Source organism: Salvelinus namaycush, chromosome 2 (assembly GCF_016432855.1).
Source record: "Salvelinus namaycush isolate Seneca chromosome 2, SaNama_1.0, whole genome shotgun sequence".
Taxonomy (NCBI): domain Eukaryota; kingdom Metazoa; phylum Chordata; class Actinopteri; order Salmoniformes; family Salmonidae; genus Salvelinus; species Salvelinus namaycush.
In genome coordinates this window covers 9,452-36,786 of record NC_052308.1, presented here as the reverse complement: position 1 = coordinate 36,786, position 27,335 = coordinate 9,452, and the positions used below count along the sequence as shown (strand labels likewise).

The 27,335-nt window shown below is 48.2% G+C and overlaps 1 protein-coding gene across 1 annotated transcript; it reads left to right on the top strand.

Annotated features, from left to right (window-relative positions):
• LOC120020009 (sarcolemmal membrane-associated protein-like) lies at window positions 1-27,335 on the top strand (the record flags this gene model as incomplete). The annotated part of the gene is made up of 3 exons (XM_038963434.1): window positions 1-1,601; window positions 16,682-16,829; window positions 27,263-27,335. Coding segments are annotated over exons 1-3 (419 nt in total), but the record flags the coding sequence as incomplete, so codon positions are not given.

The window sequence follows — 27,335 nt, the reverse complement described above, 5'->3', positions numbered from 1 at the left end:
CGGTCGTTTTGTGTATGTTGTTATGAGTATGGCGGCGGATACTTACAGAGGACGGCAAGTTGTTAGAAATGTTCAGTTCAACTGAAGAAAGCTTTAATTCAAACTTTTTTGTGATCGATAGTGTTTCGACTGACATTTATAACATCAACGCAACACATGTTTTTTTTTTTTCTTCTTGGGACTCTTCAGAAGATTACTGGACAGGTGATGCTGCAGTCAAACATGTCTCCGTTTTCCGAGTCTGCTCTGTCAGTCAGCTAACTACCTAGTCTTTCCTATGTAACTCTTTCCGACTCGGCTAACGTGAACTTTTGCAATGAGGCCAGTTTATTGCCTACTTGTTTTGAGTTGCTTGTCAAAAATAACACAAGTTTACCTGAAGTAACACAACCGTTCCAGAGCTAGTTGATCACGACTATTCACCCGAAGAGGCCCGACTACTATTCCAGCTAAATGACAAGTTCTTAGCGCGTTAGCTTAACTAGCCATGTAGCTAGCTACTTTTTATAACTAACAGTGTTATTGCACTAGGCCTGTCCAGCTCTACTTACCTCTACCGTACTCGTTTTAAGGCGTGTCTTTGAACCTGTTTGGAACATTATGCTTCACGATTAGAAGGATTTGTTGCTGTTTGGGGCCTTGAAACTAAATATTAGCCTGCTAGTCTTCCTAAATTGGGAGTGGCTAGAGGTTGCATTAGCTAGTTAGACATTTAGCTAGCAAACAACCTCAGATACTCATTCTTTAGCACCTGTCCATAGTGAGTATGGTAAACAACTTAATGTTAACTCAGCCTCTATGGGGGGAAAAAAACACTTATTGATGACATATTAAACCACGGTCCAATTGTCAGCGGGTGTGTTTCAATGGCTAACCGTATCATCAGCAGGGATAGGAAACCGCGCGATGGTCAGATTGTGTAATATAGCTATCTGGATTTATCCGATGGGCTAAAGATTAGCTGCCTGCCGCTAACTTGCGCGGCATAATATAGCTTCTCTCGCTATACAATTTGATGGGCGTGGGAAAATATTTTCTAGATTGCTACTGTTGCTATCGTCAAATGGTTTTGGCTGTACTGTATTGTGGCCTGTACGTAGTCGTATTGAGTCATTCACTGGACGTAATGTAGCTCTGTAGAAAGATACCATAAATACATGTTTATTTTGTAATTTTTACATTATTACAGGAGGTTTTACTGAATCAAAAGGAGAAAAAACGTCCAAATTAATGGCTAGCTAGCAGTGCCTAACTTAAAATAGAAGAGCCAGCCAGACAGCGAATAGCCAGGTTACATGGTTTATTAACACAACAGCCGAGGATTTAAGACTGAGTTAGTCATTCTGGATCAAGAAACCTTGTCTTTCGTCTCTGGTTGGAGTAACACTCCCAAGCCATCATCAATGCCTTCAGCGCTGGCCATCTTCTCCTGCCGTCCGAATTCACACCCTTTTCAGGAACGTCATGTCTACATGGACGAGCCAGTCAGGATCGGGCGCTCTGTGGCGCGATGCCGACCCGCTCAGAACAACGCGACGTTCGACTGCAAGGTTCTGTCACGGAACCATGCCCTGGTCTGGTTTGATCACAAGACTGGCAAGGTGAGTCTGACTGTCAACCAGTCGGCTAACTACTAGCTTTTACCTTGCATGGTACAGCTTTTACCTAGCATGGTCATTGTACATTTTTTAAAATGTCACCTTTATTTAACCAGGTAGGCCAGTTGAGAACAAGTAATAATTTACAACTGCGACCTGGCCAAGATAAAGCAAAGCAGTGCAACACAAACAACAACACAGAGTTACGTATGGGTTAAACAAACATACAGTCAATAATACAATAGAATAAATATATATACAGTGTGTGCAAATGAGGTAAGATTAGGGAGGTAAGGCAATAAATAGGCCGTGGTGGCGAAGTAATTACAATTGAGCTATTAAACACAAGAGTGATACATATGCAAGTAGAGATACTGGGGTGAAAAAAGAAAACAATATGGAGATGAGGTAGTTGGATGGGCTTTTTACAAATGTGCTATGTACAGGTGCAATGATCTGTGAGCTGCTCTGACAGCTGATGTTTAAAGTTAGTGAGGGAGATATGAGTTTCCAGCTTCAGTGATTTTTGCAATTCGTTCCAGTCATTAGCAGCAGAAAACTGGAAGGAAAGGCAGCCAAAGGAGGAATAGGCTTTGGGGGTGACCGGTGAAATGTACCTGCTGGAGTGTGTGCTACGGGTGGGTGCTGCTATGGTGACCAGTGAGCTGAGATAAGGCGGGGCTTTACCTAGCAAAGACTTATAGATGACCTGGAGCCAGTGGGTTTGGCAACGAGAGCATACCATTCGCAGTGGTGGGTAGTATTGGGGCTTTGGTGACAAAACGGATGGCACTGTGATAGACTGCATCCAATTTGCTGAGTAGAGTGTTGGAGGCTATTTTGTAAATGACATCGTCGAGGATCGGTAGGATAGTCAGTTTTACGAGGGTATGTTTGGTAGCATGAGTGAAGGAGGCTTTGTTGCGAAATAGTTAACTGATTCTAGATTTAATTTTGGATTGGAAATGCTTAATGTGATTCTGGAAGGAGAGTTTACAGTCTAACCAGACACCTAGGTATTTGTAGTTGTCCACATATTCTAAGTCAGAACCTTCCAGAGTAGTGATGCTGGATGGGCGGGCAGGTGCGGGCAGCGATCGGGTGAAGAGCATGCATTTTGTTTTACTTGCATTTAAGAGCAGTTGGAGGCCACGGAAGGAGAGTTGTATGGCATTGAAGCTCGTCTGGAGGTTAGTTAACACAGTGTCCAAAGAAGGGCCAGAAGTATACAGAATGGTGTCGTCTGCGTAGAGGTGGATAAGAGAATCACCAGCAGCAAGAGCGACATCATTGATGTATACAGAGAAAAGTGTCGGCCCGAGGATTGAACCCTGTTGCACCCCCATAGAGACTGCCAGAGGTCTGGACAACAGGCCCTCTGATTTGACACACTGAACTCTGTCTGAGAAGTAGTTGGTGAACCAGGCGAGGCAGTCATTTGAGAAACCAAGGCTGTTGAGTCTGCCGATAAGAATGTGGTGATTGACAGCGTCGAAAGCCTTGGCCAGGTCGATGAATACGGCTGCACAGTATTGTCTTTTATCGATGGCGGTTATGATATCGTTTACGACCTTGAGCGTGGCTGAGGTGCACCCATGACCAGCTCGGAAACCAGATTGCATAGCGGAGAAGGTACGATTCGAAATGGTCGGTGATCTGTTTGTTAACTTGCGTTTCGAAGACCTTAGAAAGGCAGGGTAGGATAGATATAGGTCTGTAACAGTTTTGGTCTAGAGTGTCTCCCCCTTTGAAGAGGGGGATGCTGATGCTGTGGCAGCTTTCCAATCTTTGGGGATCTCAGACGATACGAAAGAGAGGTTGAACAGGCTAGTAATAGGGGTTGCAACAATTGTGGCGGATAATTTTAGAGTTCCAGATTGTCTAGCCCGGCTGATTTGTAGGGGTCCAGATTTAGAAACTCTTTCAGAACATCAGCTATCTGGATTTGGGTGAAGGAGAAATGTGGGAGGTTTGGGTAAGTTGATGTGTGGGGATGCAGAGCTGTTGACCGGGGTAGGGGTAGCCAGGTGGTAGCCAGGTGGCCAGCTGTAGAAAAATGCTTATTGAAATTCTCAATTATTGTGGATTTATTGGTGGTGACTGTGTTTCCAACCTCAGTGCAGTGGGCAGCTGGGAGGAGGTGCTCTTATTCTCCATGGACTTTAGTGTCCCAGAACTTTTTGGAGTTTGTGCCACAGGATGCATATTTCTGTTTGAAAAAGCTAGCCTTAGCTTTCCTAACTGCCTGTGTATTTTGGTGCCTGACTTCCCTGAAAAGTTGCATATCGCTGGGGCTATTCGATGCTAATGCAGTACGCCACAAGATGTGGAGAATTTGTTCTTAATTAACCGACTTGCCTAGTTAAATAAAGGTTAAATAAAATAAATAAATGGTGGTCTCCCTCAATTTCACCCCTCTCCCCTCTCTCTCCTCCTCTCCCCCCCCTTCCTCCCCGTCAGGTCTGCCTATGACTATGACAGTCTTTCTCAATAGCAAGGCTGTGGTCACTGAGTCTGTACATAGTCAAAGATTTCCTTAAGTTTGGGTCAGTCACAGTGGTCAGGTATCCTGCCACTATGTACTCTGTTTAGGCCCAAATAGCATTCTAGGTTGCTCTGTTTTTTTTGTTAATTGCTTGACACATTGGAAAGAATTATCTTTTTGTTTTCTCATGATTTGGTTGGGTCTAATTGTGCTGTTGTCCTGGGGCTCTGTGGGGTCTGTTTGTGTTTGTGAACAGAGCCCCAGGACCAGCTTGCTTAGGGGACCCTTCTCCAGATTCATCTCTCTGTAGATGATGGCTTTGTTATGGAAGGTTTGGGAATCGCTTCCTTTTAGCTGGTTGTAGAATTTAACCGCTCTTTTCTGGTGTTTTGATAATTACTGGTTAATGGCCTAGTTCTGCTCAGCATGCATTATATGGTGTTTTATGTTGTACACAGGATATTTTTGCAGAATTCTCAATTTGCTGTTTGTTCCTCCCGGGTGGCGCAGTGGTCTAGGGCACTGCATCGCAGTGCTAGCTGTGCCACCAGAGTCTCTGGGTTCACGCCCAGGCTCTGTCGCAGCCGGCCGCAACCGGGAGGTCCGTGGGGCGACGCACAATTGGCATAGCGTCGTCCGGGTTAGGGAGGGTTTGGCCGGTAGGGATATCCTTGTCTCAGTATGTAAAATGTAATAAAATGTATGCACTCTACTGTAAGTCGCTCTGGATAAGAGCGTCTGCTAAATGACTAAAATGTAAAAAAATGTTCCGTTTTGTGAATTCTTGGTTGGTGAGCGGACCCCAGACCTCAACCATAAAGGGCAATGGATACTATAACTGATTCAAGTATTTTTAGCCAGATCCTAATTGGTATGTCAAATTGTATGTTCCTTTTGATGGCGTAGAAGGCCTTTCTTGCCTTTTTTCTCAGATCGTTCACAGCTTTGTGGAAGTTACCTGTGGCGCTGATGTTTAGGCCGAGGTATATATCGTGTTTTTGTGTGCTCTAGGGAAACGCTGTCTAGATGGAATTTGTATTTGTTGTCCTGGCAACTGGACCTTTTTTGGAATACCATTATTTTGGTTTTACTGAGATTTACTGCCAGGACCCAGGTCTGACAGAATCTGTGCAGAAGATCTAGGTGCTGCTGTAGGCCCTCCTTGGTTGGGGACAGAAGCACCAGATCATCAGTAAACAGACATTTGTCTTCAGATTCTAGTAGGATGAGGCCGGGTGCTGCAGACTGCTCTCTCTCTCTCTCTCTCTGTCTCTGTCTCTCCTGCCTGAACGAACAGTCACTGCCAGACAGGCATGTTGAACAGGCTTGTAATCAGCCGCAAACCAGGTAACTCCATGGTCAGTCTGCTACCTTTTGAGAAATAATGGATCATAGCTGCAGGGTTGACACACAATGACAGCCAGCTATGGCGACTGTACTGAGATGGAATATGAAACCATTGGTCGATGTTCTGTTTTGTGTAGGGTTATAGGACAGTGCTATTTGTGTCTACTTGTTTGTCTCAAATCAAATTTTATTTGTCATATGCTTCGTAAACAATAGTCTGACTAACAGTGAAATGCTTACTGACAGGTCCCAACAATGCAGAGAAAAAGAATAGAAAGTAAACATGTGATAATAAATACACAATAATAACATGGTTATATACACAGGGTACCAGTACTGAGTCAATGTGCAGGGGTACGAGGTAGTAACATGGCTATATACACTGGGTACCAGTATTGAGTGGATGTGCAGGGGTATGAGGTAATAACTTGGCTATATACACGGGGTACCAGTACCGAGTCAATGTGCAGGGGTTGAGGTAATAACATGGCTATATACACGGGGTACCAGTACTGAGTCAATGTGCAGGGGTACGAGGTAGTAACATGGCTATGTACACGGGGTACCAGTACTGAGTGGATGTGCAGGGGTATGAGGTAATAACTTGGCTATATACACGGGGTACCAGTACTGAGTCAATGTGCAGGGGTACGAGGTAGTAACATGGCTATGTACACGGGGTAACAGTACTGAGTGGATGTGCAGGGGTATGAGGTAATTGAGGTAGATGCTGTATGTACAGTTGAAGTCGGAAGTTTACATAAACCGAGTTCAAATGTATTTGGTGTTTCACAATTCCTGACATTTAATCCAAGTAAAAATTCCCTGTCTTAGGTCAGTTAGGATCACCACTTTATTTTAAGAATGTGAAATAGTAGAGAATGATTTATTTCAGCTTTTATTTTCATCACATTCCCAGTGGGTCAGAAGTTTACATACTCAATTAGTATTTGGTAGGATTGCCTTTAAATTGTTGAACTTGGGTCAAACATTTCGGGTAGCCTTCCACAAGCTTCCCACAATAAGTTGGGTGAATTTTGGCCCATTCCTCCTGACAGAGCTGGTGTAACTGAGTCAGGTTTGTAGGCCTCCTTGCTCGCACACGCTTTTTCACTTCTGCCCACAAATTTTCTATAGGATTGAGGTCAGGGCTTTGTGATAGCCACTCCAATACCTTGACTTTGACATTTTTGCATGTTACGATTTTATATATTTGTTCAATATATTTACCATGAGTTTATCTATATTTTTCATAGCTGTCTATTTACCACCACAAACCGATGCTGGTACTAAGACCACACTCAACGAGCTGTAGAGGACCATAAGCAAGCAAGAGAATGCTCACCCAGAGGTGGTTCTCCTAGTGGCCGGGGACTTTTATGTAGGGAAACTGAAATCTATTTTACCTCATTTCTACCAGCATGTTGCACAGGTCACAACTCTAAATCACCTTCACTCCACACACAGAAACGCATACAAATCCCAGTGGCTAGATGTGCCAAGCTTATAGAGACATACCCCAAGAGACTTGCAGCTGTAATTGCTGCAAAAGGTGGCTCTACAAAGTATTGACTTTGGGGGGCTGAATTGTTAAGCACACTCAAGTTTTCATTTTTTTTGTGTTTGTTTCACAAAAATATTTTGCATCTTCAAAATGGTAGGCATGTTGTGTCAATCAAATGATACAACCCCCCCCCCCAAAATCTATTTTAATTCCAGGTTGTAAGGCAAGAAAATAGGAAAAATGTGAATGGGGGTATTCACATACTTTCGCAAGCCACTGTACAGGACTGTTTCGCTAGTGCAGACTGGAATATGTTCCGGGATCCATCCGATGACGTTGAGGAGTTTACCACATCAGTCACCGGCTTCGTGTGTGCCAAACTCTGCCCACCTAAAGAATAAATAATGTGGGACATAATATTTTGGGCATCCAGGGTAGGTTATAGTCTGCTTCCCAAATGGAACTCTATTCCCCGTAGGGCTCTGGTCAAAAGTAGTGCACTATATAGGGAATAGGGCTCTGGTCAAAAGTAGTGCACTATATAGGGAATAGGGCTCTGGTCAAAAGTGGTGCACTATATAGGGAATAGGGCTCTGGTCAAAAGTGGTGCACTATATAGGGAATAGGGCTCTGGTCAAAAGTGGTGCACTATATAGGGAATAGGGCTCTGGTCAAAAGTAGTGCACTATATAGGGAATAGGGCTCTGGTCAAAAGTAGTGCACTATATAGGGAATAGGGATCCAGTCAAAAGTAGTGCACTATATAGGGAATAGAATGCCATAGGGCTCTGGTCTAAAGTAGTGCATCCCCCCCCAATAATTTCTTGTGACCACACCCCAAATGTAATGTAATGACCTTAACTGTAAATATAGGTTTTTGTCATCAGCCATTGACCTTAAGTTAATTGCATTTAAATCTCTTATCAAAATGAATAGGAACCAATAAATACATTTACTAAAAATGTTCACATTTTGGTGAATCCGTCTTTGAATACCACTGCAAATTGCCTGGGCCACAGTTGCTAGGACATCTCAGGAAGCTAGTGAGCCTGGATAAAGACTGTTAATGCAAGACCCGCACAAAACAAACGCCTGCTAGATTGGCAACTCAAGACGACACCCCACCCTACATGCGTTACATACCTCCCGAAGGCCTTTCTCATGTACCCACATCAATCCAGTTCTGTAGTAGAATCAGCACGTGATCAAGGGTTGTCAGGCACTAATGTTATTAGGTTGCTTTCACAGGGCAGTGTTGTGAGTGGAAAGTTAGAGGGCTGGAATTGGTTCATCTCACTGGACTTCCTTTTCAACTGAGAAACCCATCAGATCAGTGAGTCCTGGACTGGGTACAGTATAGCACAGTTGGCACACACCAGCCTACCTGAGACTTCAGTTGCACTAGGTCATGTGTCAGGGGTTCAATGTGACTAAAATTTTGACAGCCAGATAATGTGGGGTTTTCTCTGGATGTTTACCAAACCAGTTACTGTCCTCCACCCACTCCATATCAGTAGGCCTACAGTAGATCATGAACTAGTAAGTTTGCTAAACTGATTTCGGAGGTGCTGTAACCAGTCCTCTCCCTCAAATCCCTGGAGAATTAAATGGCTGTTTTATAAGCTAGGTGTCTATGTGTCATGTTGTGCTTCCTGTTGCTAATAACCAGGCCTCTCTGAACGTCTTAGTTAGACCAGCGTTATAGGTGCAGCAGGCAGCGTCTGGAGTTGAATATAGACAGACACACCCCTTACTTGAAATGCAGTCCGGTTCTTCCTGCTGGTACTAATACACTACACCCCCCCCTCTCGCTGCTTGAAGGACAAACCAGATCGTGCTGATAAAGCAGCGGGTGTCCGTCCTATCTTCCCTGACCACTGAACATCAGTCGTAACGCCCCCATCTTCCCTGACCACTGAACATCAGTCGTAACGCCCCCATCTTCCCTGACCACTGAACATCAGTCGTAACGCCCCCATCTTCCCTGACCACTGAACATCAGTCGTAACGCCCCCATCTTCCCTGACCACTGAACATCAGTCGTAACGCCCCATCTTCCCTGACCACTGAACATCAGTCGTAACGCCCCCATCTTCCCTGACCACTGAACATCAGTCGTAACGCCCCCATCTTCCCTGACCTGAACATCAGTCGTAACGCCCCATCTTCCCTGACCACTGAACATCAGTCGTAACGCCCCCATCTTCCCTGACCACTGAACATCAGTCGTAACGCCCCATCTTCCCTGACCACTGAACATCAGTCGTAACGCCCCCATCTTCCCTGACCACTGAACATCAGTCGTAACGCCCCCATCTTCCCTGACCACTGAACATCAGTCGTAACGCCCCATCTTCCCTGACCACTGAACATCAGTCGTAACGCCCCCATCTTCCCTGACCACTGAACATCAGTCGTAACGCCCCCATCTTCCCTGACCACTGAACATCAGTCGTAACGCCCCATCTTCCCTGACCTGAACATCAGTCGTAACGCCCCATCTTCCCTGACCTGAACATCAGCCGTAACGCCCCATCTTCCCTGACCACTGAACATCAGCCGTAACGCCCCCATCTTCCCTGACCACTGAACATCAGCCGTAACGCCCCCATCTTCCCTGACCACTGAACATCAGTCGTAACGCCCCCATCTTCCCTGACCACTGAACATCAGTCGTAACGCCCCATCTTCCCTGACCACTGAACATCAGTCGTAACGCCCCATCTTCCCTGACCTGAACATCAGCCGTAACGCCCCATCTTCCCTGACCACTGAACATCAGTCGTAACGCCCCATCTTCCCTGACCACTGAACATCAGTCGTAACGCCCCATCTTCCCTGACCACTGAACATCAGTCGTAACGCCCCCATCTTCCCTGACCACTGAACATCAGTCGTAACGCCCCCATCTTCCCTGACCACTGAACATCAGTCGTAACGCCCCCATCTTCCCTGACCACTGAACATCAGTCGTAACGCCCCCATCTTCCCTGACCACTGAACATCAGTCGTAACGCCCCATCTTCCCTGACCACTGAACATCAGTCGTAACGCCCCATCTTCCCTGACCACTGAACATCAGCCGTACCGCCCCCATCTTCCCTGACCACTGAACATCAGTCGTAACGCCCCCATCTTCCCTGACCACTGAACATCAGTCGTAACGCCCCCATCTTCCCTGACCACTGAACATCAGTCGTAACGCCCCCATCTTCCCTGACCACTGAACATCAGTCGTAACGCCCCATCTTCCCTGACCACTGAACATCAGTCGTAACGCCCCATCTTCCCTGACCACTGAACATCAGCCGTAACGCCCCATCTTCCCTGACCACTGAACATCAGTCGTAACGCCCCCATCTTCCCTGACCACTGAACATCAGTCGTAACGCCCCCATCTTCCCTGACCTGAACATCAGTCGTAACGCCCCATCTTCCCTGACCACTGAACATCAGTCGTAACGCCCCATCTTCCCTGACCTGAACATCAGTCGTAACGCCCCATCTTCCCTGACCACTGAACATCAGTCGTAACGCCCCCATCTTCCCTGACCACTGAACATCAGTCGTAACGCCCCATCTTCCCTGACCACTGAACATCAGTCGTAACGCCCCATCTTCCCTGACCACTGAACATCAGTCGTAACGCCCCCATCTTCCCTGACCACTGAACATCAGCCGTAACGCCCCCATCTTCCCTGACCACTGAACATCAGTCGTAACGCCCCATCTTCCCTGACCACTGAACATCAGTCGTAACGCCCCCATCTTCCCTGACCACTGAACATCAGTCGTAACGCCCCCATCTTCCCTGACCTGAACATCAGTCGTAACGCCCCCATCTTCCCTGACCACTGAACATCAGCCGTACCGCCCCATCTTCCCTGACCACTGAACATCAGCCGTAACGCCCCATCTTCCCTGACCACTGAACATCAGTCGTAACGCCCCCATCTTCCCTGACCACTGAACATCAGTCGTAACGCCCCCATCTTCCCTGACCACTGAACATCAGTCGTAACGCCCCATCTTCCCTGACCACTGAACATCAGTCGTAACGCCCCATCTTCCCTGACCTGAACATCAGTCGTAACGCCCCATCTTCCCTGACCACTGAACATCAGTCGTAACGCCCCCATCTTCCCTGACCACTGAACATCAGTCGTAACGCCCCATCTTCCCTGACCACTGAACATCAGTCGTAACGCCCCATCTTCCCTGACCACTGAACATCAGCCGTAACGCCCCATCTTCCCTGACCACTGAACATCAGTCGTAACGCCCCATCTTCCCTGACCACTGAACATCAGTCGTAACGCCCCATCTTCCCTGACCACTGAACATCAGTCGTAACGCCCCATCTTCCCTGACCACTGAACATCAGCCGTACCGCCCCATCTTCCCTGACCACTGAACATCAGTCGTAACGCCCCATCTTCCCTGACCACTGAACATCAGTCGTAACGCCCCATCTTCCCTGACCACTGAACATCAGCCGTAACGCCCCCATCTTCCCTGACCACTGAACATCAGTCGTAACGCCCCATCTTCCCTGACCACTGAACATCAGTCGTAACGCCCCATCTTCCCTGACCACTGAACATCAGTCGTAACGCCCCATCTTCCCTGACCACTGAACATCAGTCGTAACGCCCCCATCTTCCCTGACCACTGAACATCAGTCGTAACGCCCCATCTTCCCTGACCACTGAACATCAGTCGTAACGCCCCATCTTCCCTGACCACTGAACATCAGTCGTAACGCCCCATCTTCCCTGACCACTGAACATCAGTCGTAACGCCCCATCTTCCCTGACCACTGAACATCAGTCGTAACGCCCCCATCTTCCCTGACCACTGAACATCAGTCGTAACGCCCCCATCTTCCCTGACCTGAACATCAGTCGTAACGCCCCCATCTTCCCTGACCACTGAACATCAGTCGTAACGCCCCCATCTTCCCTGACCACTGAACATCAGTCGTAACGCCCCATCTTCCCTGACCTGAACATCAGCCGTAACGCCCCATCTTCCCTGACCACTGAACATCAGCCGTAACGCCCCCATCTTCCCTGACCACTGAACATCAGCCGTAACGCCCCATCTTCCCTGACCACTGAACATCAGTCGTAACGCCCCATCTTCCCTGACCACTGAACATCAGTCGTAACGCCCCATCTTCCCTGACCACTGAACATCAGCCGTAACGCCCCATCTTCCCTGACCTGAACATCAGCCGTAACGCCCCATCTTCCCTGACCACTGAACATCAGTCGTAACGTCCCATCTTCCCTGACCTGAACATCAGCCGTAACGCCCCCATCTTCCCTGACCTGAACATCAGCCGTAACGCCCCCATCTTCCCTGACCACTGAACATCAGCCGTAACGCCCCCATCTTCCCTGACCACTGAACATCAGCCGTAACGCCCCCATCTTCCCTGACCTGAACATCAGTCGTAACGCCCCATCTTCCCTGACCACTGAACATCAGCCGTAACGCCCCCATCTTCCCTGACCACTGAACATCAGCCGTAACGCCCCCATCTTCCCTGACCTGAACATCAGCCGTAACGCCCCCATCTTCCCTGACCTGAACATCAGCCGTAACGCCCCATCTTCCCTGACCACTGAACATCAGTCGTAACGCCCCCATCTTCCCTGACCACTGAACATCAGTCGTAACGCCCCATCTTCCCTGACCACTGAACATCAGTCGTAACGCCCCATCTTCCCTGACCACTGAACATCAGTCGTAACGCCCCATCTTCCCTGACCACTGAACATCAGTCGTAACGCCCCATCTTCCCTGACCACTGAACATCAGTCGTAACGCCCCCATCTTCCCTGACCACTGAACATCAGTCGTAACGCCCCCATCTTCCCTGACCACTGAACATCAGCCGTAACGCCCCCATCTTCCCTGACCACTGAACATCAGTCGTAACGTCCCATCTTCCCTGACCACTGAACATCAGTCGTAACGCCCCCATCTTCCCTGACCACTGAACATCAGTCGTAACGTCCCATCTTCCCTGACCACTGAACATCAGTCGTAACGCCCCCATCTTCCCTGACCACTGAACATCAGTCGTAACGTCCCCATCTTCCCTGACCACTGAACATCAGTCGTAACGCCCCATCTTCCCTGACCTGAACATCAGTCGTAACGCCCCATCTTCCCTGACCTGAACATCAGCCGTAACGTCCCATCTTCCCTGACCACTGAACATCAGTCGTAACGTCCCATCTTCCCTGACCACTGAACATCAGTCGTAACGCCCCATCTTCCCTGACCTGAACATCAGTCGTAACGCCCCCATCTTCCCTGACCACTGAACATCAGTCGTAACGTCCCATCTTCCCTGACCACTGAACATCAGTCGTAACGCCCCATCTTCCCTGACCACTGAACATCAGTCGTAACGCCCCATCTTCCCTGACCACTGAACATCAGTCGTAACGCCCCATCTTCCCTGACCTGAACATCAGTCGTAACGCCCCCATCTTCCCTGACCACTGAACATCAGTCGTAACGTCCCATCTTCCCTGACCACTGAACATCAGCCGTAACGTCCCATCTTCCCTGACCTGAACATCAGTCGTAACGCCCCATCTTCCCTGACCTGAACATCAGTCGTAACGCCCCATCTTCCCTGACCACTGAACATCAGTCGTAACGCCCCATCTTCCCTGACCACTGAACATCAGTCGTAACGTCCCATCTTCCCTGACCACTGAACATCAGTCGTAACGCCCCATCTTCCCTGACCACTGAACATCAGTCGTAACGCCCCATCTTCCCTGACCACTGAACATCAGTCGTAACGCCCCATCTTCCCTGACCACTGAACATCAGCCGTAACGCCCCCATCTTCCCTGACCACTGAACATCAGTCGTAACGCCCCATCTTCCCTGACCACTGAACATCAGTCGTAACGCCCCATCTTCCCTGACCTGAACATCAGTCGTAACGCCCCCATCTTCCCTGACCACTGAACATCAGCCGTAACGCCCCATCTTCCCTGACCTGAACATCAGTCGTAACGCCCCCATCTTCCCTGACCACTGAACATCAGCCGTAACGCCCCATCTTCCCTGACCTGAACATCAGTCGTAACGCCCCATCTTCCCTGACCACTGAACATCAGTCGTAACGTCCCATCTTCCCTGACCACTGAACATCAGTCGTAACGCCCCATCTTCCCTGACCACTGAACATCAGTCGTAACGCCCCCATCTTCCCTGACCTGAACATCAGTCGTAACGCCCCATCTTCCCTGACCACTGAACATCAGTCGTAACGCCCCCATCTTCCCTGACCACTGAACATCAGTCGTAACGCCCCATCTTCCCTGACCACTGAACATCAGTCGTAACGCCCCCATCTTCCCTGACCTGAACATCAGCCGTAACGCCCCATCTTCCCTGACCACTGAACATCAGTCGTAACGCCCCATCTTCCCTGACCACTGAACATCAGTCGTAACGCCCCATCTTCCCTGACCTGAACATCAGCCGTAACGCCCCCATCTTCCCTGACCACTGAACATCAGTCGTAACGCCCCATCTTCCCTGACCACTGAACATCAGTCGTAACGCCCCCATCTTCCCTGACCACTGAACATCAGTCGTAACGCCCCCATCTTCCCTGACCACTGAACATCAGTCGTAACGCCCCATCTTCCCTGACCACTGAACATCAGTCGTAACGCCCCCATCTTCCCTGACCACTGAACATCAGCCGTAACGCCCCATCTTCCCTGACCACTGAACATCAGTCGTAACGCCCCCATCTTCCCTGACCTGAACATCAGTCGTAACGCCCCCATCTTCCCTGACCTGAACATCAGTCGTAACGCCCCCATCTTCCCTGACCACTGAACATCAGCCGTAACGCCCCATCTTCCCTGACCACTGAACATCAGTCGTAACGCCCCCATCTTCCCTGACCACTGAACATATCAGAGCCCATCCACACTGAACAAAAATAGAAACACAACATGTAAAGTGTTGGTCCCATGTTTCATGAGCTGAAATAAAAGTTCTCAATGTTCCAAAAGCTTTTCTCATTTTGTGCACATTTGTTTACATCCCAAAGCATTTGTCCTTTGCCAAGATATGCCACTCCTGTCAGTTGGATGGATTATCAAGAAGCTGATAACACAGCATGATCATTAAACATGTGCACCTCGTGCTGCGGGGAAAAAGGTCACTCTAAAATGTGTGGTTTTGTCAACACAATGCCAATGGCATGCTGACTGCAGGAATATCCACCAGAGCTGTGGCCGGCTGACTGCAGGAATATCCACCAGAGCTGTGGCCGGCTGACTGCAGGAATATCCACCAGAGCTGTGGCCGGCTGACTGCAGGAATATCCACCAGAGCTGTGGCCGGCTGACTGCAGGAATATCCACCAGAGCTGTGGCCGGCTGACTGCAGGAATATCCACCAGAGCTGTGGCCGGCTGACTGCAGGAATATCCACCAGAGCTGTGGCCGGCTGACTGCAGGAATATCCACCAGAGCTGTGGCCGGCTGACTGCAGGAATATCCACCAGAGCTGTGGCCGGCTGACTGCAGGAATATCCACCAGAGCTGTGGCCGGCTGACTGCAGGAATATCCACCAGAGCTGTGGCCGGCTGACTGCAGGAATATCCACCAGAGCTGTGGCCGGCTGACTGCAGGAATATCCACCAGAGCTGTGGCCGGCTGACTGCAGGAATATCCACCAGAGCTGTGGCCGGCTGACTGCAGGAATATCCACCAGAGCTGTGGCCGGCTGACTGCAGGAATATCCACCAGAGCTGTGGCCGGCTGACTGCAGGAATATCCACCAGAGCTGTGGCCGGCTGACTGCAGGAATATCCACCAGAGCTGTGGCCGGCTGACTGCAGGAATATCCACCAGAGCTGTGGCCGGCTGACTGCAGGAATATCCACCAGAGCTGTGGCCGGCTGACTGCAGGAATATCCACCAGAGCTGTGGCCGGCTGACTGCAGGAATATCCACCAGAGCTGTGGCCGGCTGACTGCAGGAATATCCACCAGAGCTGTGGCCGGCTGACTGCAGGAATATCCACCAGAGCTGTGGCCGGCTGACTGCAGGAATATCCACCAGAGCTGTGGCCGGCTGACTGCAGGAATATCCACCAGAGCTGTGGCCGGCTGACTGCAGGAATATCCACCAGAGCTGTGGCCGGCTGACTGCAGGAATATCCACCAGAGCTGTGGCCGGCTGACTGCAGGAATATCCACCAGAGCTGTGGCCGGCTGACTGCAGGAATATCCACCAGAGCTGTGGCCGGAGAATTGCATTTATATTTCTCTACCGCAAGCTGCCTCCAATGTCATTTTTATAGAATTTGGCAGTATGTCCAACCGGCCTCACCAAGGCCGGCTGAATTTATTTCAGTTGACGGATTTCTTTATATGAACTGTAACTCAGTAAATTCTTTCAAGTTTTTGCATGTTGCATTTATATTTTTGTTCAGTATATTTCCAAATGTGTGTTCTCATGGCTCTCTTGTCCCTCTGCAGCAGACCTATGGTGTGTGTTTGGAACATCGCAATGCACATAGAATTGTGAAAATCGCAATGCGTATTGTATCGGCACCAAAGTATCGTGATAATATCGTATCATAAGGTCCCTGGCAATTCCCTGGCAGTTACAAGGTCCCTGGCAGTTAGAATACAGTATTGTAACTTGTTCTATTGTATTGTAACTCTGTATTCCTCATTGTTTCAGTTCTACCTGCAGGACACTAAGAGCAGTAACGGGACGTTCATCAACAGCCAGCGTCTGAGCCGGGGGTCCGAGGAGAGTCCTCCCTGTGAGGTCCTCTCTGGTGACTTCATCCAGTTTGGTGTGGACGTCACAGAGAACACCCGTAAAGGTACACACACACACACAACGATGATGTCCGCTATACAGTTGAAGTCGAAAGTTTACATACCCTTAGGTTGGAGTCATTAAAACTCGTTTTTCAACCACTACACACATTTCTTGTTAACAAACTATAGTTTTTGCAAGTCGGTTAGGACATCTGCTTTGTGAATGACACAAGTCGTTTTTCCAACAAATGTTTACAGACAGATTATTTCACTTATAATTCACTGTATCATAATTCCAGTGGTTCACAAGTTTGCATACACTAAATTGACTGTGCCTTTAAACAGCTTGGAAAATGTCATAGCCTATCAGAAGCTTCTAAAGCTAATTGACATCATTTGAGTCAATTAGAGGTGCGCCTTTGGATGTATTTCAAGGCCTACTTCAAATAACAAACTCATCATGAGAAAATCAAAAGAAAGTCTGGTTCATCCTTGGGAGCAATTTTCAAATGCCTGAAGGTACCACGTTCATCTGTACAAACAATAGTACGCAAGTATAAACACCATGGGACTACGCAGCCATCATACCGCTCAGGAAGGAGATGCGTTCTGTCTCCTAGAGATGAACGTACTTTGGTGGAAAAGTGAAAATCAATCCCAGAACAACAGCAAAGGACCTTGTGAAGATGCTGGAGGAAAACAGGTACAAAAGTATCTACATTCACAGTAAAAATGAGTCCTATAAATCGACATAACCTGAAAGGCCGCTCAGTAAGGAAGAAGTCACTGCTCCAAAACCGCCATAAAAAAGCCAGACTACAGTTTGCAACTGCACATGGGGACAAAGATTGTACTTTTTGGAGAAATGACCTCTGGTCTGATGAAACAAAAATGGAACTGTTTGGCCATAATGACCATTGTTATGTTCGGAGGAAAAAGGAGGATGCTTGCAAGCCGAAGAACACCATCCCAACCGCGAAGCACGGGGGTGGCAGCATCATGTTGTGGGGGTGCTTTGCTGCAGGAGGGACTGGTGCACTTCACAAAATAGATGTCATCATGAGGATGGAAAATTATGTGAATATATTGAACCAACATCTCAAGACATCAGTCAGGAAGTTAAAGCTTGGTCACAAATGGGTCTTCCAATTTGGACAATGACCCCAAGCATGCTTCCAAAGTTGTGGCAAAATGAAAAAAGCGTGTGCGAGTAAGGCCTTCAAACCTGACCAGCTCTGTCAGGAGGAATGGGCCAAAATTCACTCAACTTATTGTGGGAAGCTTGTGACTTATTGTGAGAAGCTTGTGGAAGGCTACCTGAAACGTTTGACCCAAGTTAAACAATTTGAAGGCAATGTTACCAAATACTAATTGAGTATGTAAACTTCTGACCCACTGGGAATGTGATGAGAAATAAAAGCTGAAATAAATGATTCTCTCTACTATTATTCTGTCATTTTACGTACTTAAAATAAAGTGGTGATCCTAACTGACCTAAGACAGGGAATTGGTACTAGGATTAAATGTCAGGAATTGTGAAAAACTGAGTTTTTAAAATTTATTTGGCTAAGGTGTATGTAAGCTTCTGACTTGTATGTGTGTTGTGTAGTATATGGGTACACATCAGAGTTGGAAAGAGCACCCTAATTATGGCTTCTCCTGTGACAGTATGGGCAGGGCCTTTTTTGTAAACAAACTGAAAAGGTGCATACTGCCCCCTACTGTGCTGGAGTTTGTGTGTATAGTCTAAAAGCATTCAATAGTGCAAGTACGTGCCACTACAACTGCATTGCTTGCTGTTTGGGGGTTTTAGGCTGGGTTTCTGTACAGCACTTTGAGATATCAGCTGATGTACGAAGGGCTATATAAATACATTTGATTTGATTTGAAGTACGCCCATCTCAATGGTACACAACAAGGGTTGCATCCCAATTATCTGTTCTTCCTCCCAAAGTGTGCACTCGTTCACTTCCATTCACTGATTCCAAATGACTGGTATAAGAAAAGGTGACAACTCCCCTTTCTATTCCTCCACCAATCCAATCATTTTAGATTTGTGGGAAGTAGTGAGTGACTGGAGTGTACAATTCAGGAGAAAGGAGCCATTATTGGGTGGGTTTTGAGGTTAGTTTGCACTGTGGAATGATGGCAGTAGAGATGTGATAGAACTTGCCATCGGCTTTTTTGTCCCACGCAGGATTCAATCCGATCACTCTTTGTCGGCTTTGGGTTGTTTTTAAAGGTAATTTCCGATTGAGCTATGAGGTGTTTTTACTGTTTAAAGGGATACTTCAGGGTTAGCATGCTAGCAGATAACCATAGACTTCCAGTCATTGCGCTGACGCTAGTTAGCATCGGCTCTTGAAACTACCTCTAACTTCCTTCACACTGGACACAGAGACGTACAAATGGTATCAACTGTTCATCTGACTCTGGGGAACGTGAAGCTTCCAGGCTCTGCACATTAAACTAAAATGTCTGGACGGGAGCCCACTAGAATGTTTAGATGTCTGGACGGGAGCCCACTAGAATGTTTAGATGTTTGGACGGGAGCCCACTAGAATGTTTAGGTGTCTGGACGGGAGCCCACTAGAATGTTTAGGTGTCTGGACCGGAGCCCACTAGAATGTTTAGATGTCTGGACCGGAGCCCACTAGAATATTTAGGTTTGTGGACGGGAGCCCACTAGACTGTTTAGGGGTCTGGACGGGAGCCCACTAGAATGTTTAGGGGTCTGGACGGGAGCCCACTAGAATGTTTAGGTGTCTGGACCGGAGCCCACTAGACTGTTTAGGTTTGTGGACGGGAGCCCACTAGACTGTTTAGGTGTCTGGACCGGAGCCCACTAGAATGTTTAGATGTCTGGACGGGAGCCCACTAGAATGTTTAGGTGTCTGGACGGGAGCCCACTAGAATGTTTAGGTGTCTGGACGGGAGCCCACTAGAATGTTTAGGTGTCTGGACGGGAGCCCACTAGACTGTTTAGGTGTCTGGACGGGAGCCCACTAGACTGTTTAGGTGTCTGGACGGGAGCCCACTAGACTGTTTAGGTTTGTGGACGGGAGCCCACTAGACTGTTTAGGATTGTGGACGGGAGCCCACTAGACTGTTTAGGTTTGTGGACGGGAGCCCACTAGACTGTTTAGATGTCTGGACGGGAGCCCACTAGAATGTTTAGGTGTCTGGACGGGAGCCCAATAGACTGTTTAGGTTTGTGGACGGGAGCCCACTAGACTGTTTAGATGTCTGGACGGGAGCCCACTAGACTGTTTAGGTTTGTGGACGGGAGCCCACTAGACTGTTTAGGTTTGTGGACGGGAGCCCACTAGACTGTTTAGGTTTGTGGACGGGAGCCCACTAGACTGTTTAGGTTTGTGGACGGGAGCCCACTAGACTGTTTAGATGTCTGGACGGGAGCCCACTAGACTGTTTAGATGTCTGGACGGGAGCCCACTAGACTGTTTAGATGTCTGGACGGGAGCCCACTAGACTGTTTAGATGTCTGGACGGGAGCCCACTAGACTGTTTAGGTTTGTGGACGGGAGCCCACTAGACTGTTTAGGTTTGTGGACGGGAACCCACTAGACTGTTTAGATGTCTGGACCGGAGCCCACTAGACTGTTTAGGTTTGTGGACGGGAGCCCACTAGACTGTTTAGGTTTGTGGACGGGAGCCCACTAGACTGTTTAGGTGTCTGGACGGGAGCCCACTAGACTGTTTAGGTTTGTGGACGGGAGCCCACTAGAATGTTTAGATGTCTGGACCGGAGCCCACTAGAATGTTTAGGTGTCTGGACCGGAGCCCACTAGAATGTTTAGGTGTCTGGACCGGAGCCCACTAGAATGTTTAGATGTCTGGACCGGAGCCCACTAGAATGTTTAGATGTCTGGACGGGAGCCCACTAGAATGTTTAGATGTCTGGACCGGAGCCCACTAGAATGTTTAGGTGTCTGGACGGGAGCCCACTAGAATGTTTAGGTGTCTGGACGGGAGCCCACTAGACTGTTTAGGTTTGTGGACGGGAGCCCACTAGACTGTTTAGATGTCTGGACGGGAGCCCACTAGACTGTTTAGATGTCTGGACGGGAGCCCACTAGACTGTTTAGATGTCTGGACGGGAGCCCACTAGACTGTTTAGGTTTGTGGACGGGAGCCCACTAGACTGTTTAGGTTTGTGGACGGGAGCCCACTAGACTGTTTAGATGTCTGGACCGGAGCCCACTAGACTGTTTAGGTTTGTGGACGGGAGCCCACTAGACTGTTTAGGTTTGTGGACGGGAGCCCACTAGACTGTTTAGGTGTCTGGACGGGAGCCCACTAGAATGTTTAGATGTCTGGACCGGAGCCCACTAGAATGTTTAGGTGTCTGGACGGGAGCCCACTAGAATGTTTAGGTGTCTGGACGGGAGCCCACTAGAATGTTTAGGTGTCTGGACGGGAGCCCACTAGAATGTTTAGGTGTCTGGACGGGAGCCCACTAGAATGTTTAGGGGTCTGGACGGGAGCCCACTAGAATGTTTAGGTGTCTGGACCGGAGCCCACTAGAATGTTTAGGGGTCTGGACGGGAGCCCACTAGAATGTTTAGGTGTCTGGACCGGAGCCCACTAGAATGTTTAGGTGTCTGGACGGGAGCCCACTAGAATGTTTAGGGGTCTGGACGGGAGCCCACTAGAATGTTTAGGGGTCTGGACGGGAGCCCACTAGAATGTTTAGATGTCTGGACGGGAGCCCACTAGAATGTTTAGGGGTCTGGACGGGAGCCCACTAGAATGTTTAGGGGTCTGGACGGGAGCCCACTAGAATGTTTAGGGGTCTGGACGGGAGCCCACTAGACTGTTTAGATGTCTGGACGGGAGCCCACTAGACTGTTTAGATGTCTGGACGGGAGCCCACTAGACTGTTTAGATGTCTGGACGGGAGCCCACTAGACTGTTTAGGTTTGTGGACGGGAGCCCACTAGACTGTTTAGGTTTGTGGACGGGAGCCCACTAGACTGTTTAGATGTCTGGACCGGAGCCCACTAGACTGTTTAGGTTTGTGGACGGGAGCCCACTAGACTGTTTAGGTTTGTGGACGGGAGCCCACTAGACTGTTTAGGTTTGTGGACGGGAGCCCACTAGACTGTTTAGGTGTCTGGACGGGAGCCCACTAGAATGTTTAGATGTCTGGACCGGAGCCCACTAGAATGTTTAGGTGTCTGGACGGGAGCCCACTAGACTGTTTAGATGTCTGGACGGGAGCCCACTAGACTGTTTAGATGTCTGGACGGGAGCCCACTAGAATGTTTAGGTGTCTGGACGGGAGCCCAATAGACTGTTTAGGTTTGTGGACGGGAGCCCACTAGACTGTTTAGATGTCTGGACGGGAGCCCACTAGACTGTTTAGGTTTGTGGACGGGAGCCCACTAGACTGTTTAGGTTTGTGGACGGGAGCCCACTAGACTGTTTAGGTTTGTGGACGGGAGCCCACTAGACTGTTTAGGTTTGTGGACGGGAGCCCACTAGACTGTTTAGATGTCTGGACGGGAGCCCACTAGACTGTTTAGATGTCTGGACGGGAGCCCACTAGACTGTTTAGATGTCTGGACGGGAGCCCACTAGACTGTTTAGATGTCTGGACGGGAGCCCACTAGACTGTTTAGGTTTGTGGACGGGAACCCACTAGACTGTTTAGATGTCTGGACCGGAGCCCACTAGACTGTTTAGGTTTGTGGACGGGAGCCCACTAGACTGTTTAGGTTTGTGGACGGGAGCCCACTAGACTGTTTAGGTGTCTGGACGGGAGCCCACTAGACTGTTTAGGTTTGTGGACGGGAGCCCACTAGAATGTTTAGATGTCTGGACCGGAGCCCACTAGAATGTTTAGGTGTCTGGACCGGAGCCCACTAGAATGTTTAGGTGTCTGGACCGGAGCCCACTAGAATGTTTAGATGTCTGGACCGGAGCCCACTAGAATGTTTAGATGTCTGGACGGGAGCCCACTAGAATGTTTAGATGTCTGGACCGGAGCCCACTAGAATGTTTAGGTGTCTGGACGGGAGCCCACTAGAATGTTTAGGTGTCTGGACGGGAGCCCACTAGACTGTTTAGGTTTGTGGACGGGAGCCCACTAGACTGTTTAGATGTCTGGACGGGAGCCCACTAGACTGTTTAGATGTCTGGACGGGAGCCCACTAGACTGTTTAGATGTCTGGACGGGAGCCCACTAGACTGTTTAGGTTTGTGGACGGGAGCCCACTAGACTGTTTAGGTTTGTGGACGGGAGCCCACTAGACTGTTTAGATGTCTGGACCGGAGCCCACTAGACTGTTTAGGTTTGTGGACGGGAGCCCACTAGACTGTTTAGGTTTGTGGACGGGAGCCCACTAGACTGTTTAGGTGTCTGGACGGGAGCCCACTAGAATGTTTAGATGTCTGGACCGGAGCCCACTAGAATGTTTAGGTGTCTGGACGGGAGCCCACTAGAATGTTTAGGTGTCTGGACGGGAGCCCACTAGAATGTTTAGGTGTCTGGACGGGAGCCCACTAGAATGTTTAGGTGTCTGGACGGGAGCCCACTAGAATGTTTAGGGGTCTGGACGGGAGCCCACTAGAATGTTTAGGTGTCTGGACCGGAGCCCACTAGAATGTTTAGGGGTCTGGACGGGAGCCCACTAGAATGTTTAGGTGTCTGGACCGGAGCCCACTAGAATGTTTAGGTGTCTGGACGGGAGCCCACTAGAATGTTTATGGGTCTGGACGGGAGCCCACTAGAATGTTTAGGGGTCTGGACGGGAGCCCACTAGAATGTTTAGATGTCTGGACGGGAGCCCACTAGAATGTTTAGGGGTCTGGACGGGAGCCCACTAGAATGTTTAGGGGTCTGGACGGGAGCCCACTAGAATGTTTAGGGGTCTGGACGGGAGCCCACTAGACTGTTTAGATGTCTGGACGGGAGCCCACTAGACTGTTTAGATGTCTGGACGGGAGCCCACTAGACTGTTTAGATGTCTGGACGGGAGCCCACTAGACTGTTTAGGTTTGTGGACGGGAGCCCACTAGACTGTTTAGGTTTGTGGACGGGAGCCCACTAGACTGTTTAGATGTCTGGACCGGAGCCCACTAGACTGTTTAGGTTTGTGGACGGGAGCCCACTAGACTGTTTAGGTTTGTGGACGGGAGCCCACTAGACTGTTTAGGTTTGTGGACGGGAGCCCACTAGACTGTTTAGGTGTCTGGACGGGAGCCCACTAGAATGTTTAGATGTCTGGACCGGAGCCCACTAGAATGTTTAGGTGTCTGGACGGGAGCCCACTAGACTGTTTAGATGTCTGGACGGGAGCCCACTAGACTGTTTAGATGTCTGGACGGGAGCCCACTAGACTGTTTAGATGTCTGGACGGGAGCCCACTAGAATGTTTAGGGGTCTGGACGGGAGCCCACTAGAATGTTTAGATGTCTGGACGGGACCCCACTAGAATGTTTAGGGGTCTGGACGGGAGCCCACTAGAATGTTTAGGGGTCTGGACGGGAGCCCACTAGAATGTTTAGGGGTCTGGACGGGAGCCCACTAGAATGTTTAGGTGTCTGGACGGGAGCCCACTAGAATGTTTAGGTGTCTGGATGGGAGCCCCCCCCCCCCCCCCCCCACACACACACATTCAGGTCAGTCTTTCAGCCCCAGTAAGTCTTGGCTGGTGTTCATATTATGGCAAGAACAGCTCAAATAAGCGAAGAGAAATGAGAGCCAGTTTCATCATAGTGCTTGGTTTTTGTGACTGCACTTAAAGAAACGTTCAGTTCTTGAACTTTTTTGGATTGACTGACCTTCATGTCTTTAAAGTAATGATCATAATGAACATTTCTTCAAGTGCAGTCACAAAAACCATCAAGCGCTATGATGAAACTGGCTCTCATGAGGACAGCTACAGGAAAGGAAGACCCAGAGTTACCTCTGCAGAGGATAAGTTCATTAGTTACCAGCCTCCACAATCCCCTGACCTCAACTTAATTGAGATGGTTTGGGATGAGTTGGACTGCAGAGTGAAGGAAAAGCAGCCAACAAGTTCTCAGCATATGTGAGAACTCCTTCAAGACTATTGGAAAAGCATTCCAGGTGAATCTGGTTGAGAGAATGCCAAGTGTGTGCAAAGCTGTCAAATGCAAAGGATGGCTACTTTGAAGAATCTCAAATATAAAATACTTTTTGATTTAACACTTTTTTTTGGTGTGTGTTATGCTGCTGGCCATTTTAAAATGCACGGTTAGGCCATGATGTAAGCATCTTGGCAGGGAGTCCAGGGTGTGTGTACACGCGTGCTCTCTGAGGAGAGGAGTGTTTTGGAGAGTTGACAGACTGCAGTAGTGTCTGATTGCAGCCTTGTTGAAACGAGAACTTATGAAATGGCTTCTTCATGATGCAACAATAGCTTCTTAGCAACTCAACTACACTATATTAGGTTTTTGGTGCTATCCAGATTTCCATACTGTTTCTGGACCATTCCGGGGTATACGATATTACCGAATGTGCACACACGGGATGCTATTTTGGCAACGGGGATCTTGATCCAGGAGGGGGTTGAATGTCTCTGCTGTGACCAAGAAGCTTGACATTAATATCTAGCCATTTGGCTAGCAAGTTAGCAAACCACATGCATAGCAGGAGCCCTTAGCTGGATATAATTTGACACTTCTTAGATTTCTTATTGTTACACTTCGTAGTTATAAGCAGTTCTGTAGCATGCACACTGCCTCAAATGTATTTATTTTTTTAAACGGTATTGTCAATTTTGAAATACCCCGGTGTATGGTTTAAACAGTATATTGCCCAAGCCTACACTATTTCGTCACAGCTTCTTGGTAACTGACGAGTGAAGTCTGCATCAGTGTGGTTGTTTCTCCACTATGAATAAATTAGCAAAACCCAACATGTATACAGTTGAAGTCGGAAGTTTACATACACCTTAGCTAAATACATTTAAACTCAGTTTTTGACAATTCCTGACATTTAATCCGAGTAAATATTCCCTGTCTTAGGTCAGTTAGGATCACCACTTTATTTTAAGAATGTGAAATGGCAGAATAATATTAGAGAGAATGATTTAATTCACCTTATATTTCTTTCATCACATTCCCAGTGGGTCAGAAGTCGACATACACAAGTCATATTTGGTAGCATTGCCTTTAAATTGTTTAACTTGGGTCAAACATTTCGGGTAGCCTTCCACAAGCTTCCCACAATAAGTTGGGTGAATTTTGGCCCATTCCTCCTGACAGAGCTGGTGTAACTGAGTCAGGTTTGTAGGCCTCCTTGCTCGCACACGCTTTTTCAGTTCTGCCCACAAATTTTCTATAGGATTGAGGTCAGGGCTTTGTGATGGCCACTCCAATACCTTGACTTTGTTGTCCTTATTAAGCCATTTTGCCACAACTTTGGAAGTATGCTTTGGGTCATTGTCCATTTGGAAGACCCATTTGTGACCAAGCTTTAACTTCCTGACTGATGTCTTGAGATTTTGCTTCAATATATCCACATCATTTTCCTGCCTCATGATGCCATCTATTTTGTGAAGTGCACCAGTCCCTCTTGCAGAAAAGCACCCCCACAACATGATGCTGCCACCCCCGTGCTTCACAGTTGGGATGGTGTTCTTCGGCTTGCAAGCCTCCCCCTTTTCCCACCAAACATAACGATGGTCATTATGGCCAAACAGTTCTATTTTTGTTTCATCAGACCAGAGGACATTTCTCCTAAAAGTACGGTCTTTGTCCCCATGTGCAGTTGCAAACCGTTGTCGTTTTTTTTTTATGGTGGTTTTGGAGCAGTTGCTTCTTCCTTGCTGAGCGGCCTTTCAGGTTATGTCGATTTATAGGACTTGTTTTACTGTGGATATAGATACTTTTGTACCTGTTTCCTCCAGCATCTTCACAAGGTCCTTTGCTGTTGTTCTGGGATTGATTTGCATTTTTCCCATCAAAGTACGTTCATCTCTAGGAGACAGAACCCGTCTCTTTCTTGAGCGGTATGACGGCTGCGTGATCCCATGGTGTTTATACTTACGTACTATTGTTTGTACAGATGAACGTGGTACCTTCAGGCGTTTGGAAATTGCTCCCAAGGATGAACCAGACTTGTGGTCTACAATTTTCTTGGACATCAAGGTTAATGATGTGCCAATTGATTCTTATTGAATGTGACTTGTGGATGCCTTGTTCATCTTGCCTTGTCAGAGACTAATGTGAGCTTGTTTTGCCCTGTTTTTTAATTTTGTTTACACTTACATATTATTATTATTTTTTATATATATCTGCAAACATTTCTAATTACCTGTTTTTACTTTGTCATTATGGAGTATCGTATAGATTGATGAGAAAATAACAATATAATCAATTTTAGAATAAGGCTGTAACGCAACAAAATGTGGACCAAGTCAAGGGATCTGAATACTTTCTGAATGCAGGAATGGGTCGTGACATGAGGGTGATTAATAACACGTCTTCTGTGGGTGTGTTGCAGTCACCCACGGCTGCATAGTGTCTACAATCAAGCTGTTTCTACCGGACGGCATGGAGGCTCGACGACGATCAGA